This window comes from Hippocampus zosterae, chromosome 17, assembly GCF_025434085.1.
Source record: "Hippocampus zosterae strain Florida chromosome 17, ASM2543408v3, whole genome shotgun sequence".
Taxonomy (NCBI): Eukaryota; Metazoa; Chordata; class Actinopteri; order Syngnathiformes; family Syngnathidae; genus Hippocampus; species Hippocampus zosterae.
In genome coordinates this window covers 6,794,063-6,810,929 of record NC_067467.1, presented here as the reverse complement: position 1 = coordinate 6,810,929, position 16,867 = coordinate 6,794,063, and the positions used below count along the sequence as shown (strand labels likewise).

Below are 16,867 nucleotides of genomic sequence, written 5' to 3'. Positions count from 1 at the left end.
GCTCTATAGCTGTCTGACAGTGTATTCATCTTTTTTTTTTTTTTACACAATGGACCCCTGCATATTCGCGGTTTAACGTTCGCGATTTCACCGATTGATGAGTATTTTCCCCAGCTACGCACTGTTCATCTCTCCACGAATGTATGCTTATAAAAACTCACTCCTATAATTTCTACTGGACATTTTGGAGTCTTGCCTCACTTGTTCCTAATGTGAAATCAGCAGGGGACATTATTAATGGGACATTGGAGGTCAAGAGTGAGAAAGAATAGGTAAACGGGTGTTCCCGAGGTTAAAGGAGGGAGTAAGAAGTGTGTGTGTGAGTGTGTGTGTGTGTGTAGGGGGGGGGGTATCGGTATGTTGGCTTGTGGAGGGTCTTCATCACACCAGATTGGACTTGAAAGCAGGCCTGCAATGTCTTCTGAAGTAGTTGACAGTTGACCCGTGTCCAAGGACCACGCGTCGGTATTTGTCACTGGCTCGACTGTGTACTGTATGCGTCCTCCCAAGGTTATGACCGAGCTGCTGTATAAAGAGCAAATCAGGCGGCTTATATTTAGCCTCGCAAATGACGCTCTGTGGATTATGTCTTGTGGCTCTCCGGTTTCGTCTTCAGCGACTCTGCCTAACGTGACAGAGGTTGCGGTCCAAGCTATTGCGGTCCAAGCTACTCAGTGTCATGTTCTTCCACACCAGACATTTTTTGGCTCCGCGCTAAGCACACAAATCCGCGAAAATAATTGCAGTCCACCATCGTCTTCCTCCGGGAGTGAAAGGCTACTCAGCCAGACTCACAAATCAGTAGCGCCGGAGATTGTTCCATCGGCCAACTTTTGGGAATCATGGATGTCCTCGCATTAGAAGCAAAGAATGTGAACGGTTCAGAGCCTGAGAAGAAGTCTTCATCCAGACCCAGACCCAAACCCAAACCACCCAAAAAGCCCAAAAGGATTGTTTACTTTGAAGTGGAGATTGTAGATGTGAAGACTAAAGAGAAACTGCTCCTGTTGGACAAGGTAAGAGGAGTTTTGGCCGGTATCTACTTTTGTTTCAGAATTATGAAATATTGTGAAATCATGTATCGTGACCGCAGATGTTTGAAGTCCTCGACCATACACAACTAAGACAGTTGAAGAATGTGAAGTACGTGAGAGGTTTTATGATTCCTGTTTGGCACCTCCCAGGATTGCTTTCATGGTAGCGTTCAGTATGTCATTTTGGACAAAAGTGCTGTGCGCTAAATATGACAGCAGTGAAACAGTAGGTCGAAGATGCCCACGAGTTGAAAGAAAGACACTCATGAAGACTGCCAGGCTACATCTCTCGCGACTAGGGTTGTAGTCAAGACTAAAATTTTGAGGAGCCAAGTCAAAGTCAAGACCAAGACTTTGAGGGAATATGATGAAGTCACAAGCAAGATTCAAGGGAGACTGAGCAGAGGCCAAAACTTTAAGGGGCTGAGACGTATTCAACACCAAGACTTCAGGGGATTAAAACCAAATGAAGACCAAGCCTTTAAGGCATTCATCCAAATTCAAAGTGAAGACGATATAAAGAATTCAAGTCTTTGAAGAGATGAGACCAAGGTCAGACCAAGACTTGAGGGATGAAACGAGTCGAGACCAAAACTTTCAGGAGCCAAGGACCAAGACTCTGAGGGCCTAAAACCAAGTCAAGACAAAAAATTTGGGCTGAGACTACTACTCCATCCTCCCCCTCCTGATGTCCGACTACAACACTTAATGTGACAAGGCTACAACTGCTAATTATGTGACTACATTGCTGTTACAGAAGTACCAAGAACTAAACTGAGGCTCAGAGGGGATCGAGCCTTTTCTGTTGCCGGTCCGTCTCTCTGGTATGACCTCCCACTGAACATTCGGCGGGCCTCCTCACTGCCCATCTTCAAAACCCTCCTCAAAACTCACTTGTATTCTTTGGCGTTCGACTCAGCATGACTTAGTTTTGTTCTTGGTTTTTGTCACGTTGTGCCCGAAGCGATGGAATTATTGCTTCGTGCACAACAAAATAACTGAAAGGTGGATCCCCGAAATAGCAGACACAGAAAGAGGTTTTGTCAGAGAACAAAAAGAGTCTTTAATACGAACACAAAATACCCGACAGGGAGAATAACAAAAAGCCCTGGTCAAAATAAGGACCAGGGATAAAATAAAGAGAACAACCGAAAACGCTTGCGGAAAAAATAGCAAGGAGGGTCTGATTAGACAATGATATAAATTTCACTCGCAAGAGGAACAACGACGCGCAATAACAGCCACAAGGCTAAGAGGCAATGAATAAATGCAAGTAGGAATTGGACGAGAGAATTTTGGCACGGCGTGGAATACTCCGGCAGTGAGTAGACTGCCAGAGCGTCCAAATAAAGGCTGAGCAATCACTCACAAATGGGTGACAGGTGTGCAAGCGGTGGGGAGAAAGCCCGCCCCCTGTTGGCAAACACGGGACGTGACAGTTTTACTGTTTGGTTCTTTCTACCGCCTTTATTACCGATTTGTCTTACTGTTTATTGTGCATGTTAAATTTCTCCATGTACAGCACTTTGTATGCAGCGAAGGCTGTTTGAAAGTGCTCTATAAATACTGTTGACTTGACTTGACTTACTCCCACCAACGTTTTGTTTGCATTGTGATTTCAGGTGGAGCCAACTTCCACCATTTTGGATATTAAAGCTTTGTTTCACAAATCATGTACGTATGCTTAAAAACTGACGAAAAAGGACAACCGGTCAACGTCTCACCACAGGCGTGTCCATTTTGACAGATCCCAAGTGGTACCCGGCGAGACAATCTCTGCGCTTGGATCCGAGTCGGTGCATCAGCTCATGTTCTAATAGTATAGGAGGTCATCTCAAACCAGATCTTCATCTCAGATGGCGCTTGCTTTTTCTCTTAGAAACAAAGTGTCTCCGGGATGAGGAAATCCTTCAAACACTTCCTGTGGGAACCACGGCCAGTTTCTACTTCAGTGACCTTGGACCACAACTAACATGGGGGACTGTGAGCTCACGACAGACACAGCGCTGGCGATTGTGTTGAACGCTTTCCTGCACCCTGTAACCTGAACACATAAGTTGGTCCAAAGTAGTAACCGCCATCCCTGAAAGGGTTAAATATCACCCTGGATGTGCATTAATATCATCCATCCATCCATTTTCCGATCCACTTCATCTTCACAAGGGTCGAGGGGGGTGCTGGAGACTATCGCAGCTGCCTTTGGGCAGTAGGCAAGGGACAGCCTGAACCGGTTGCCAGCCAATCGCAGAGCACAGAGAGACGAACAACCATCCGCGCTCACACTCACGTTCTAGGGACAATTTCGAGTGTTCAATCAGCCTGCCATTCAGGTTTTTGGAATGTGGGAGGAAACCGGAGTACCCGGAGAAAACCCACCGGGGAGAACATGCAACAACCTAAAAGTCCATTTGCGGTCGTGTGTTTTACTCTGACCTCCCACAGTGTCCATCTATCTCGGGACATCTAATCTCATGGCCCCATTTCTTTCCAAGGTGTTTATCCGCCCCCCCCCACCCCTTCCCGGACTCTTGTCTCCCTCACTGTGCCACGTTGTTGCCTCCACATTTGCTTCCTCTCCTTACACCCTCATAAGCAACTATTTTAGTGCAAGGACTTTATTGAGTTTGTGGATATCAGAGATGTTGGCGGTCGATGAGGTTTCGAAAAAAAAAAGCAAGGCTTTGAAAGGTTGAGACCATCTCAAACAAGACTGGACAGTCAAGATCAAGACTTTGAGACCAAGTCAAGCTCATCATTTTGAGATGACAAGAACAAGTCAGGGCGGCCCGGTGAGCCAGTGGTTAGCGCGTCGACCTCACAGTGCGGATGTCGTGGGTTCGATTCCGGCTCCGGCTTTTCCTTTGTGGAGTTTGCATGTTCTCCCCGGGCCTGCGTGGGTTTCCTCCCCCATTCCATAAAAAAACATGCATAGCAGATTAATGGAACACGCTAAATTGTTGCTAGGTGTGATTTTGAGCTTGAATGTTCGTTCGTCTCTGTGTGCATTGCAATTGGCTGGCGACCGGTTCAGGGTGTCCCCTTGCCTACTGCCCGAAGACGGCTGCGATAGGCTCCAGCGCCCCCCCCCCCCCCCAACCAACGCGACCCGTGTGAGGATAAAGCGGAAGAGAAAAATGGATGGATGGAAGAACAAGTCAAGAACAAAACGTTTAAGGAAGCGAGAGCTAGCTTTTGGAAGAGAGCATTGGAATAAATGCTCATTTTTAGCAAACATACGAAAACACTGAATTGTTGGACACGTGATGTTCTCATGTCCGGTATGGCATTTTGTGGCCTCTATCTGTCCAAGGTGCTCCCCTGTATCAATAACACTGTTCGCCTGACAGGTGTTCCTTGCAGAGTGCGTGGGTCCGCTGGTCATCTATTTAATGTTCTACTTCCGCCTCCCTTTCATCTATGCTCCAAAATATGATTTCACCGCCAGCGAGAACTGGGTCGTACAGTCAGTGTATTTCTATTCCCCCCTCCCCCTTATTGATTTTTAATCAATAGATTTTAAATCAGAAAAAAAAAGTCTTTTCTCGCACAGTTCTGCTTGCCTCTGTCACTCTTCGCATTACATCAAGAGGATTCTGGAGACGATGTTTGTTCACCGCATCTCGCACGGGACCATGCCCCTCCGGAATATATTTAAGGTGACTCGTCCACATTTGAAAAAGACCCGTCGCGATGCCCAATGTGAATTTGAACGAATTGTGTAGTTCAAATCTAAAAGGGAGAATCGTTCACCAAGTTTAAATGGCAATGGTTGCAGAATTGTGGATTTTACTGGTGTGCCGCAGCCTGGATGGCGTATTACATCAACCACCCGCTCTACACGCCACCACGTAAGTGTCAACCTCACTTGTGATCACTCAAGTTCGTTCCTTCGTGAGTTCACATTGCATCATTCTTTTTGTTTTTTTTTTAGTTTACGGGCAGCAGCAGGTGAATCTTGGACTTTATATTTTCTTGGTAGGTTTAATCCTAAAATCCATGTGGTGAATCAAACAAAGTACTTGGATGTTTTTTTTTTTGTATGCACGCAGTTTTGCCAAGTTGGGAATTTTTCAATCCACGTGGCCCTTCGTAATCTCAAGCAGCCAGGTCATTTCATCTTACAACACTTATCCAGAATAGTTGTGTTCAAATTGAGAACAATGTTTCCTGTCATCTCAGGTTCAAAAGTTAAGAAGCTTCCTTACCCGACAAAAAATCCCTTCACATGGATTTTCTGGCTGGTGTCTTGTCCAAACTACACGTATGAGGTAAGAACCAATGAAAAACAAAGAACTCCACTTGTCGTTTTTCTCTAAATACTGGAGCGACGCAACTTTTGTTTTTTTTTTGCTGGACAATGACAAAATATTTTTGTGTGTATCTTCATTCAACTATCGGTCTTAATATTTCCATTTTTTTAAGAGATCATTGGGTAAGTCATCCTTAACCCTTTCACGCACCGTGTAAGATGATAAGCTGTCGTAGTAGCCACTGTGCCTGAAAGGGTTAAAAGAAGAAAACAAACACCTATACATAAAATATTTTTTTTTTTTTACTTTGCTTGTGGAGACCAATTATACTGTCAACGTAAATTTTACATTCCACTCTCCTGGGTAAATCCATAATGCATAATTTAGCTAAAATGCAACAATTATTTCTTTCTCCCCCAAAAACGGCATCATTTGGAAATGCACCTTAATTGTGCATGTCTTCCTTTTATCATTTATTCCCATTCATTTTTATCCTGTATAACGTGTCCCAATACAAAATCTCTCTTATTTTGGTCCAGATTTTCGCAATCATCGTAGAAGTTGACATGTTTGATTTGCTTTCGCGGGCCACATAAAATGATGTGGCGGGCCAGATCTGGCCCCCGGGCCTTGAGTTTGACACATGTGCTCTAAACTATGACAATAATGGCCCACGAAAAAATAAAATAAAATAAATAAAAGATCATTGGCTGGTCACGTTCGGTTAGTGTGAAAAGTAACACTCGCTCAAACACCGGTGCTAATAAAACCGTTAAAAAGGATGTCCTGGCTGCTCCACTATGCATCATAAATCTCGAGAGTAAAAGATTTATGGCAACGACAGTAAGAGTCCTGTGCTTGTTACAAGCACTGCACTAATTTGAATTTAACAAATGATTATATATAGTCAGTGGTGACAAGTAGTCAATTAATGCACAGTGAAGGGAGAACGTGACATCAACGTGTGCGTGTTTAGGTGGGCTCGTGGTTGGGCTTCAGCGTGATGACGCAGTGCCTGCCCGTGGCGCTCTTCACGCTGGCCTCCTTTGTGCAGATGAGCGTGTGGGCCCGAGGCAAACACAGAGCCTACTTGAAGGAGTTCAAGGACTATCCCACCTTACGCTCCCCCATACTGCCGTTCATACTTTAGAATACCACATGGAGGTTGGGGGCGGGGAACCCCCCCCCTATCAGGGGCCATTTTTTTGTACATGTGCTCCCAGTGCCGTATGAAATGTCTAAAAAAAAAATTAAATATATATATATATATATATATATATATATATATATATATATATATATATATATATATATATATAATATAATAATTCAATGCAACATTTTATTGTTACATAAAGGGCTGAACAATTTTGAAAAAGATTCTAATTGCGATTTTGTTGTTGTTGTTCCCCTCAATATTCAGTGTAATAATTTTTTTAAAGGACCTCTTGTTGTATTTTTTATTTTTCATCTTGACCACACTGAACAATGTCAAATTTGTTTTAACTCAATATTTTGGTCTTGTAAGTTAGGCTCATGCTACAATAAAGACAGACGAGCCGTGAATTAATATGAAAGGCCATTTTTCAACCTCAATTCGAGTTGTTAGTTGAGTAAATACTTTGACCTGCAGTATTTTAAGCGTTCACTACGACAACAAAATTCAACACAAAGAGTGTCGCGTTAACCTAAGCGGGTAAGTCCTAAATCAAATGGAAACTAATTTGTGGCTTTCTCACTTCCATTTTTTATGTAAATATGCGGACTGCACTGCTTAAGCCTAGAGATGATGTTTCTTTTTTTTTTTTTAATTTTGAAAATCGCATTCTACTACATTACGATGTTGATTTGAATATGATTAGTTGTTCAGCCCTATTAGACATTACAAGCACACGTTTGACTGCTTTAAAGTCTTAATTTCGAATTTTTATTGTTGTTTGCTTGGTTTTGAAAGATTTGACTGCTGCTTTTGTTCAGAAAACAAAAAACAAACCCAAAAAAAGTGTACCGGGACAGTTAATTGCTTGCATACAAATAATCGCCTGCCCACCCATCAGGAGTGAAATTAAACAACCAAGTTAAACAACCGTAATTGCTGCTGATCGCTCAATGTAGCAATTATGAGCGTTTATATAAGGTGCTAGTGTACATATTTCTTATCCGATGCGTGGGCTGGTATGTGAGGTAATACTTTTGAAGAGCATCATAAAGGTGTTTTTATTATTATTATCATTAGTAATTTAACTGCTGAATAAACTCAGTTCATGGAACATGGGTTCCTGATTGTGTTCATGCTAGAAGCATGGTGTTGATGCTTTGTCGACTGTACGTTGTGTACATGGCATTTTTTTTCTTTCCACCAAAAAAATTAAACGAATAAGTCAAACAGGCGTGAACTTTATTGGTGACTCTTGTCGGAAGTATGGACTGATTGATTAAATTAAAAAAAATAAAACGAACAAAAAACGACGACACCCAGTGGAATGATACACACTTCAAATGGATGGACTTGTATTACAACACAAAGCGGCAGACGACTAACACAGAAAATATTGCATGTGGTCCAACGGGTTGGCCTTTAAAATTTCAATATTGCCCGTTTGTCGATTGAATATCGACAACGCGTGTCGCCGCTCATAACGCAAACCGACGAGGTACATAACGACAGAGATGAATGCGTTAGCAGCTACGCCGGGAACTGCGATGCATGCACGTTGGAACGCGCGCGCGGTTTGTTTTACCTGCGAGACTTTGGTGGGAGCGAAGAATCGGAGGCAAGCGCATCACAGTCAGAAACTCCACAGGAAGTGCACGTGTGGCTTTTCTTAAAGGGCCACTGCTCCTTTTGCACGGGGGTTGGGAGGTGGGGGGGATGAGGATCATGAGAGGTAGGATGATTGTTTTGTCACTGGTCCTTTCTTTTCCTCCATGCTTCATACATCGAGAGACTATATGCCATGTGGTGTGGCGGGATCCTAGTGGAAGAGTTTTTTTTTTGTTTTGTTTTGTTTTTTTTGCTTTCTCACAGTCACAGTCAGCACACTCCATCAGAGGTTGTCGCACTCCAAGAAGTGGCTCCTTTGTAGCACTTTGATGTGACGCTCGTAGATTTTCAGCGCAGGGCCCAGTCGGATGGAAAGGCCGGTCAGCACGTCGCTACGCTGCATGAGCAGCAGCGACTTGCCGTCGATCTCCTGTAGGCGGATACGCGACGCGGCGTTAGGGATGGCAAGCATGACGCTACTTGTAGCTAACGATAACCTTGACCTTTGTGGGAGAGGGTCAGTCCTTTCAAAAGTGTCAAATTAAATTTGACACTTTAAACACTTTATTGGCATTTAAAAAAAAGATATTTATAATGTATGAAAAAGAAATTGTTAAATTTGGAATTATTAAATTATATTCTATTTTTGTCATTCTGATTAATAACTAAATGGTATAAAATACACGTCACAGTAAACACAGTACCTAAATATAAAAAATACAAATATGAAAAAGTCATTCAATATTCATTTTTAATTTAAATCTTGATTACTATTTAAAATCATTCATTATGTATTTTATTTTTAAAAATAATTGTTATATCCTTCATATTTTGGGGATTTAAAAAATATATATATTTTAAGTACAAACTATTATGATAAACATACAAGCAGGAGCACCCACCTGCGTCCTGAAGGCAAGCGCCTGCTCTGGAAAGCCGGCGTCAACAAAGTAACTGGCCACGTCGGCCACCGTCCACTGCAGCAAGTTCTGACTCATGTTGGCCTTCTTCTCCGGGCTGCTACCAAAGAAGGAAGACATAGATTTGGTTTCGACACATTTTGAGAAAGGCGACAGTGGAAGCTTGACTTACAGGTCGTCGCTTTTATCGTCGCCGTTCACGTGAACCGTCTCGGCTTGCTCCAAGGAGGCGAGCGCGTCCGGATTTTTCTTCGGAGTGCCTGTTGATGGAACATAGAGCTCGATTGTGATTTTGCCTTCCCACGTTCCTAAAAAAAAATACAACTGAAGAAAAAAAGCTAACGTGCCGAATGGCAAGGGATGTGCATCCAAGTTGTGACACTGTGGATAAAGGGGGACCAGGAATACAAGATCTTGTGTTGGTGTTTTTATACATGCATTATACTGCCCCCCAGTGGCCAAGTGGAACACATCAGAAGATGCCACGATGAAATAATCATGATGCGCAATTTGCTTGATTTTTGCAAAACTCACAGTCGCCCGACGATGACAGCGTCTGCGCTTGAACCTGGGACGCGTCGCCGCTCCTCTCCTGTGGCACGGGAGAAATAAAACACGGAGAGCGTCAAGTCGCGACAAGCAGGAAACAACAAATGAACGGCCGAAACGGGGTCACGCTCATCACCAGTTGCACGGCGTAGTCGGGCACCAGCTGGTCCAAGAGGGGGCTGCTGTCCTCCCTCTTGACCTCCTCCTTCACGTCGTTGTTCATGGGAGCGCTCGGACTGACGGGTACGGGGTGGACTGTCGCTTCACATGCTAATAACAGAGCAAGTCATATATGTGCAAACACCTTTTCATTTTGTCCATATACTGTGGCACCTTGAGAGTCGAGTGACTCAATGTGGACTCAATTCGACATGCTTTTCGATGAGCAGCAAATAGTGAACAATTCACCACTCCCACCCCAAAAAAGAAACAATTTAATAACTTTCCAAAGAAAGCCCCCACGACCTTAATTTTAACATGAACCACAATCTATGTCATGGCTGCCAATCCTTTTTCAACAGTTTAGACACAAACGTTACAGGTTATAGATCCCACTGGAGTTCTAGGCAGGACACGCTTTTACTGCCCCCTGGTGGCCAAGGTGGGCACACAAGAATGTGCAGCATTGAATTAATGCAGCGCGACAAAAACTGCTCAATTATAATCAATTCTATTTAATTATATCATCATGACGATGTTTCTAGCAAGGAGAGTCAACCCCCCCCATCCCACACCCCCGGGCAGCCACACACTCACAATTCGGCACCCATGGATTTGCATAGTCACAGATTTTTTTTGTCCCGGATTGCTTTTCAATGTATATTTTTTCTGGGTGTTTTTGTTTTCGTGGAAAACATACTGAGAATGTTGATCACCTTTTTTGAAGAAATGTTCGCTTTTGTACCCCCCCCCCCACCACCCCCCACTAGGTGTCAATTATACACACATTTTGCTACGCACAGTTTGGCCTGGTCGGGTTTGACTGGACAACGTTATGGAGTGGCTCATTAAAATACACATGAGAACAACTTTTGTAGTTTTGTGGTTAGATGGCTGGAATGGACAAAATGCATCTCCATTAATTTCAACATGAAGAGATGATTTGAGTTGGATCCGCTTCAAACAAGGTATATTCTTGTCGCGTTACCTTTGTCTATGTGGATTCCCTTCTCCGGGCGCTCCACTGGGCAGCCGGTGACCCCGTTGGCCCAGTCGTGATGTGTGAGGATCCCGGGTTTTGTGGGGGAAAGGGAGCTAGGCCTGGCGGCGGCCATTTGAATGGAGATGACACAGTCCAGACCAGAGGCGGGAGAAGGACCAGGACCCGGGCCGGGCCCAGGCCGAGCATGAGAGGGCGAGCAGGGTGCGGATGCCGCTCGCATTACAACCGGCGTCGCCGTGCACACGGGGCCGGGGGAGGGGCCGTCCTGGCCGTCCCGGCTCTCGTCGCCGCCCTCCTCATCCATGTTGCTGTCTGTGTCCATGGCCATGGAGGTGTCAGCCTGGAAGAGTGAACAGTGTATACACAAAGACAAATTATGAGGGGACGGCATTCTGTAGTGATTCTTATACCGGTAAATCTTACAAGAGTTGTCGGGATTGCCAGGATATGCTGTTTCACACAGTAAAACCCCATCCATCACGTGCTCCCAGTTTGCGGGCCCTTTAGTTGATTGATTTTTGTTTTTCAGTTTAATTAAATAACTTTTGTTCTTCCGCCCTTTAATTTGGGGTGTAATTCAAGAGTCAGACATTCTGGGTGGATAGTGGTCTAAACAGATAGCTCTCAGGTTTATAAGTGAACTCTGCTCTTGTATGTATACTTTTATCCGGTACTATATATCGTCTTGTGTTATGTGTACATTCTATTCTGTACTGTTATGAATTGTGCCAAGGCTTCTTGGCCAGATCACCTGTGAAAAACAGAACTTGCTCTCAAATTGATTGAATAGCATCTCTTGTCATACAATTTCTCAGAGGGTTTGCATTGTCATTAATTATCGAGTAAACTCCCAGGGTTTTTTTTTGGGGGGGGGGGCCAAACTTCTTACTACCGGTCGTCATTAAGTATCAAACTTGTGATGCAATAGCATTTAAGTAAAATCATGGCACATGGAATCTAGCTTTTTACACACATTCATTTTGCAATTCAACACAGATAAATGATTCTTCTTTGTACAACATTGGAGAATAATTTTACACAGTAAGTCCCCCAGTACGATTTTTGAATGTGTGCTATATAGCAGGGGTCCCCAACCTTCTTTGCCCCACGGAACGGTTTATGTCAGACAATATTTTCAGGGACCGGCATTTAAAGTGTGGCGGAAATAATACAACAAAATAATATAATATGAGCTGCATCAAAACCGTGGCGTTTTCGAAATATAATAACAATAAACACAAGGAGCCTATAATCTGGCCGCAGCACTCTGATCGCGATGGTAATGTTTAATGCATTCAAAATACGATACAATGCAAATTCAAAGTGCAGGAAAACGACGACTCACCACAGCCCCGAGCTTGATTTTCTGCAACCAGCGGTCCCATCTCGTGGTAATACGAGACAATGACACCTCAAGTGTGTGTTTTATGTCCAGTCTATTTGGTAATTTTGTTTTAGTCGCCGTTACTGCAGAAAACCCCGCCTCGCACAGGTAGGATGTCTGAAATAGCAACAGTGCTATTGCGGCGATCTCAGAATATTCAGCCATAACTTTAATCCAGTTGGCTCGAACGAACTTTTAAGGTCGCCGTCATTTGCATTCTCTAGCAGTTTTTTTTCTCATTGTGTTTTGAGCGTAATCGGTCACGTGACGCAGAAGCGTGGCTTGACGTGTGTCAAGCGTGACACGGACGGATGTAACGGAGAATCCGGTGATTTTCCAAAATAAAAAATCTTTCGTATTCCGAAATAAACAAAACAGAATTAAGGCAATTTCTTTCTGTGCGGCCCGGTACCAAATGCCCTGCGGTTCGGTATCGGTCCGCGGACCGGCTGTTGGGGACCACTGCAATAGAGCACATTCGCTTGAACCGCAGAAATTGGCAATGTCACGAAACATGAGTTTACTCATATAAAACGTAGCACTCGAAAGATAAAAGTTGAGCCGTTCTGTCGATTTGAGGATCACTGCCCGTCTCCAAAACATGAACAGCACTGGCAATTCCTGGTTGGATTGTGCACGTCATGAAAGAAAATCCTGCCCGTCCCGAGTGCTTCCAACCCGAAAGGATTGTTGACACGACTGCAGGGGGGCCGGCTGTCTGAACGCGTCTGAATTCTGAAAAATGTTCGTGCAGATGTCGCAATTTGACCCACGTGGTTGTAAATCATTAGTTCTGACTCAGAAGTACCGCAACTTTGAAGAAAGAGGAGGGGAAACGAGTTGAGAGGACGTTTCTTCTTCGACGGGGCGGTTCGTAAGCAAGCTAAGCTGCTGCGTGTCGTGGAGCGCGCAACGCCTCCCCCACCCCCTCCCCTCCTCCGCGCCGCCGCATTTCACGCAACTTTCACAAACGCCCCTGAGAAAACACCAACCCAGAATCGTGCGGCATTGCAAACACACGCCGAGGTAATCCTCGTCGGTGGATGCATTTGTAGTTAATCGCTACATCACAAGCGACAACACACAAAGTGCCGATGGGAGGAGGTTTCTGCATGCGCACATTTCCGCCGAAGTGCGCACGCAGTTTGAACGTCTCGCCATTGTGCGTGCGTGGTGCGAACGATGAGGGCGTTTTGGGGGAAGGTGGGTGCAGAAGCGAGAGAGCTAGCGACAGAGCTAGAGAGAAAGAGGTTGGCTTTATAGCGACGCGCCAGCAGCTCTAATTTGACGTTGGGACTAGTCCGCTATCGGACACGTCGAGTTTTCACATCAGGGTGATCCACAACATGTGTTTTGGGTCGCCCCCCCCCCTTTCTCTCTCTTTTTTTTGCGAGGACTTTGACTCGACGTGCCCGCGGCTTAACACACATCGGACGTACAGCCACGCGTCCATCTGGCCGAGCAAGCAAACAAGCAAGCGTTTTGTTTCGTTCTCAGTTACCGACGACCCCTTTTTATCTGGAAATGCTAAAAGTTAAATCAAGAACCACTGGTTTACAGTGTCCGATAATAGACGCATGGCTTGACTTCACGCGTCGCCCAGTCACGCGTCCACCCCCACCCCACCCCCATCCCCGGCCTCCCCAAAAAAGTGGCGCAGATGCCACTTCCAAGGCACGAAAATGCCGTATATGCACAAGATAAGTCGCTGACATGTGACTAATAATAAAACAATGGCACGTTTGGAAGTAAGGGAGGAAGGTTTGTAGTCTCGTCATTGTTGAAACGTGCCTTAAATAACAAATGACGCTCGAAAAAAGCGTAATGTCTTCGCATCTCCTATATTTTTGGGCACTTTTACGGCCGAGTCCTTGGTTATAACATTTTACAAAGACAAACGCGCATCCCGGCATGTGTCAAAATAAAAGCTATTTTTATGAGTTTGAACAACAATAGTTCAATAGTGAAACGCCACTTCCGGGTTTGACTCGCGTATCCATGGACAATTGACCGACGCCCCGCCATACGCTCCAGCAACGCCGAGTTTTGGCCTCATTTCGAGCTCAAAACGCTGCTTCTGTCCAAAGACACGCGCTTACAACCACTACTGTGTCTGTTTGGCTGGCTTTTAAGCAGACACGAGTGAGAAACGGACGTTACAGTGTTCGCACGCGCACCTTCTCTCCCCCCTCCTCTCTTCTGTGGTCCGCGGTAGCGCTCAACCGCCGCTCCCCGTTTGCGGCATTCCTTTTCTGGGTACACTCGCAAACCACTCCCCGCTCAAGACACATTAAAGACGCTTTGAGATATTTTCAATAAACAGTCATTTAGAAAAGGGTGCCGTGTTTGATTTCGTCCCTCCACCTGTGAAGGAAATACTGAACTGTAAAATTTAATACAACAGGAAAGAAAGGAACGTGACTTACCTCATCGTCGTCGTCGTCCGGGTCCGCGGGGCCGAGCGCGCTGTCCCCGTTGCTTAAGTCTGAGTGACTGGCGTCGTTCACGGCCGCCACAGACGTCGTCGCCCCCGTCGCTACCGCCGCAGAAGAGGACGCCGTCACGGTGTCGTCCTTTTTGCGGCACCGCCGTTGAACCTTGGCGGCGTTCCGGTACGAAATGGAGCCCTTGTAGTTGACTTTGAGCACCGTCTGTTCGCGAATGAGCTTCTCAAGCTCGCCGCACGTTTGGTCGGGCTCGCACCCGTGGCGTCGCCGGACCATTCGGCAGATTCGCTCTAAGTCCGGACGGGCTTTTCGCGACCGCAGCGAGTCGATAGTGTCCAGTATCCACTCGCGGTACTTGGCGTCGGACATTTTCCTCCTCTTTATGTGTTACACTATTATTTTTGGGGGGGACGGGGGGCGATGGGGGAGTGGTGGGGGTGTCTCCCCTCTCTAGTGCGTTAGTTGCAGCGGCCGAGAAGCGGAAACCTTCGACCGTACGCTTGCCTGCGTCTGGCTCGTGCGCTTAAGGTGGAACGGCAGATTTGCAGGCCAAAAGTTTCGCCCGCCCTTTCTTCGCTCGCCCGTTTCTTTGGGTGGAGTTTACGGCGACGCGCGACTTAACAAAGTGGGGGCACGTTTAGCAAGTAAGAAAGTAAGAGTGCGGGGGTGGGGGTTGTAAACTCGTCAGGCTACAACGTGTTTTAAATGACACATGACGCTTGGAGACGACCGACAATGTTTGAGATACGTTTTTTCAACTCCCGGTTGTAAAATCCAAGTAACACAAATACGTAATTCCGGGAAGTTGATTCAAAATAAAATGCATGACTAAATTTTAAATTACAACGCTTTTATTGTGAAGTAGAGCTCAGTCCACTTCAGGCTCATGCCAGTTTAGCTTGCTCTTTTCAGGAGACGCTGCCTGCGTCTACCTCGTGCGCTTAAGGTGGACCGACCAAGTTACACGGCGCAAATTTGTGGCGCGTGAAAAAAACAACGTGACGACACGACTGGAAGCAACGCGGGGGGCGGGGGCATGGTCGCATTAGCTTTCGACTAAAGCGTACCTTAAATAATATTTCAGGACGAAGACAGCTTACAATTTTACATTTACACGAACGTGAGACTTTCACCAGCTCATGCTCGCGACAGCGAAAATTAATTGCACATTTCCGCCACATCGTGTTAAAATAAAAGCGAAGAAAATACATTCGGGTTTGAATGACTACAACTGTGAAATGAAACGAAGCATTTCTGCGTTTGCCAACTACGTCTGGCTCGTTTCGCACTCTTGGTCCCAAAACAGCAGCTGTTATTTCGTCGTGCTAAGCTAAAATGTGACTTGCTTTACACATGACACCCGAAGATAAATGGTACAACAACGTCCTTCGTTCTCACTAGACGTTTTCTAAACGACTTCATGCCCAAGGTTCGCGTCCTTTGGTGAACATAAACGCATATCCGGTCGTTCCTGTCAAAATAAAAACGATTTTTTTTTGCACTCATATGGTCGATTGATATGGCACGCAAACTCCACTTCCGGGTTGAGCAGCCCAGCTTGACTGTCGCCCCACAGTCACATTCGCTCTACGTGGTCTGCCTCGCGCGCTAAAGGTGGACCGGCCGAGTTGCGGCAAAAAGTTTCGTCCCCCCAGGCCGGCGAATGCACACTCCGAACGCACGACGCGTGAAAGAGGACCCAAAGGCGCCCACAAAGGAGAGAGAGGGGGGGGGGGGCGTCTAAGTAATGATTTCGACGTTTGTTTGGAGGGGCGTAGGGAGAGGTTCTTGTGTTCGGATGGAAAATAAAGGCAATTTAAAGGAAAACACACGACACACAGTAACAAGGCTGAGCTGAAAAACCGCATTGGGGCTGTGGGTGGGTCTGTCTCATGCAATGTTGTACATCGTACAACTCGAGGCACTGCCGTGGCTTGAAAAACAAATTTCTTGAGGACGATTTTTAAAGGGACAATAGATATTAGGGGTATTCTGCATTTGCACACGATGCAACAAAAGAAAACATTTCAGTAAACTACGTAGCAAAAATACAATTTTGCTCGAAAACAAGTGATCAAAAATAACGTTAGCATGTTTTTTGAACGGTGTCACATGCTGTATTGCACACAAAGCAAAGAGAAAGTCGGATATAACCTTTTTGCACATAAGGTCAAGAATGGCTGACATATATAATGTACCAAATGATAAATTATCATTTTGTGATTTTTAGCTGTGAGATTTGGGACTCGATCTTGTGGGATATTATTACACAGTAAGTTGAAATCAACACTTGCACATAAAATTTTACCTGTAGCTGTTTACTGTATTTAAAGGTTGGTTTTTATTCATTGAAACTT

General features: G+C 45.2%; 2 protein-coding genes across 4 annotated transcripts; one reads left to right on the top strand and one right to left on the bottom strand.

The window, feature by feature from the left end:
* Window positions 1-45: 45 nt before the first annotated feature.
* Window positions 46-7,674, top strand: LOC127589694 (very-long-chain enoyl-CoA reductase-like). 2 transcript variants are annotated; one of them, XM_052048960.1, is made up of 11 exons: window positions 46-1,016; window positions 2,657-2,708; window positions 2,782-2,826; window positions 2,914-3,017; window positions 4,382-4,497; window positions 4,585-4,690; window positions 4,810-4,882; window positions 4,966-4,982; window positions 5,084-5,141; window positions 5,214-5,302; window positions 6,261-7,674. In XM_052048960.1, the coding sequence occupies exons 1-11, from the start codon at window positions 843-845 to the stop codon at window positions 6,432-6,434; spliced, it is 1,008 nt and encodes a 335-aa protein (XP_051904920.1). In that variant the 5' UTR covers window positions 46-842; the 3' UTR covers window positions 6,435-7,674. The 2 variants fall into 2 exon arrangements, with proteins under 2 accessions (XP_051904920.1, XP_051904919.1); XM_052048959.1 differs by having other exon boundaries at window positions 4,966-5,009.
* samd1a (sterile alpha motif domain containing 1a) lies at window positions 7,666-15,230 on the bottom strand. 2 transcript variants are annotated; one of them, XM_052048953.1, is made up of 7 exons: window positions 14,490-15,230; window positions 10,665-11,019; window positions 9,654-9,787; window positions 9,503-9,560; window positions 9,141-9,228; window positions 8,951-9,065; window positions 7,666-8,478 (listed from the first exon to the last, which is right to left on the bottom strand). In XM_052048953.1, the coding sequence occupies exons 1-7, from the start codon at window positions 14,877-14,879 to the stop codon at window positions 8,332-8,334; spliced, it is 1,287 nt and encodes a 428-aa protein (XP_051904913.1). In that variant the 5' UTR covers window positions 14,880-15,230; the 3' UTR covers window positions 7,666-8,331. The 2 variants fall into 2 exon arrangements, with proteins under 2 accessions (XP_051904913.1, XP_051904912.1); XM_052048952.1 differs by having other exon boundaries at window positions 8,951-9,068; window positions 14,490-15,229.
* Between the last annotated feature and the right edge of the window lie 1,637 nt (window positions 15,231-16,867).

Coding starts and splice junctions, on each gene's coding strand:
- LOC127589694 (XM_052048959.1), top strand. CDS start 843: ATGGATGTCCTCGCATTAGAAGCAAAGAATGTGAACGGTTCAGAGCCT. Junction 3,018..4,381: donor CACAACTAACATGGGGGACT/GTGAGCTCACGA, acceptor TTCGCCTGACAG/GTGTTCCTTGCAGAGTGCGT. Junction 4,691..4,809: donor CCCTCCGGAATATATTTAAG/GTGACTCGTCCA, acceptor CAATGGTTGCAG/AATTGTGGATTTTACTGGTG.
- samd1a (XM_052048952.1), bottom strand. CDS start 14,879: ATGTCCGACGCCAAGTACCGCGAGTGGATACTGGACACTATCGACTCG. Junction 11,020..14,489: donor CGGACGACGACGACGATGAG/GTAAGTCACGTT, acceptor TCACTCTTCCAG/GCTGACACCTCCATGGCCAT. Junction 9,069..9,140: donor GACGATAAAAGCGACGACCT/GTAAGTCAAGCT, acceptor CTTCTTTGGTAG/CAGCCCGGAGAAGAAGGCCA.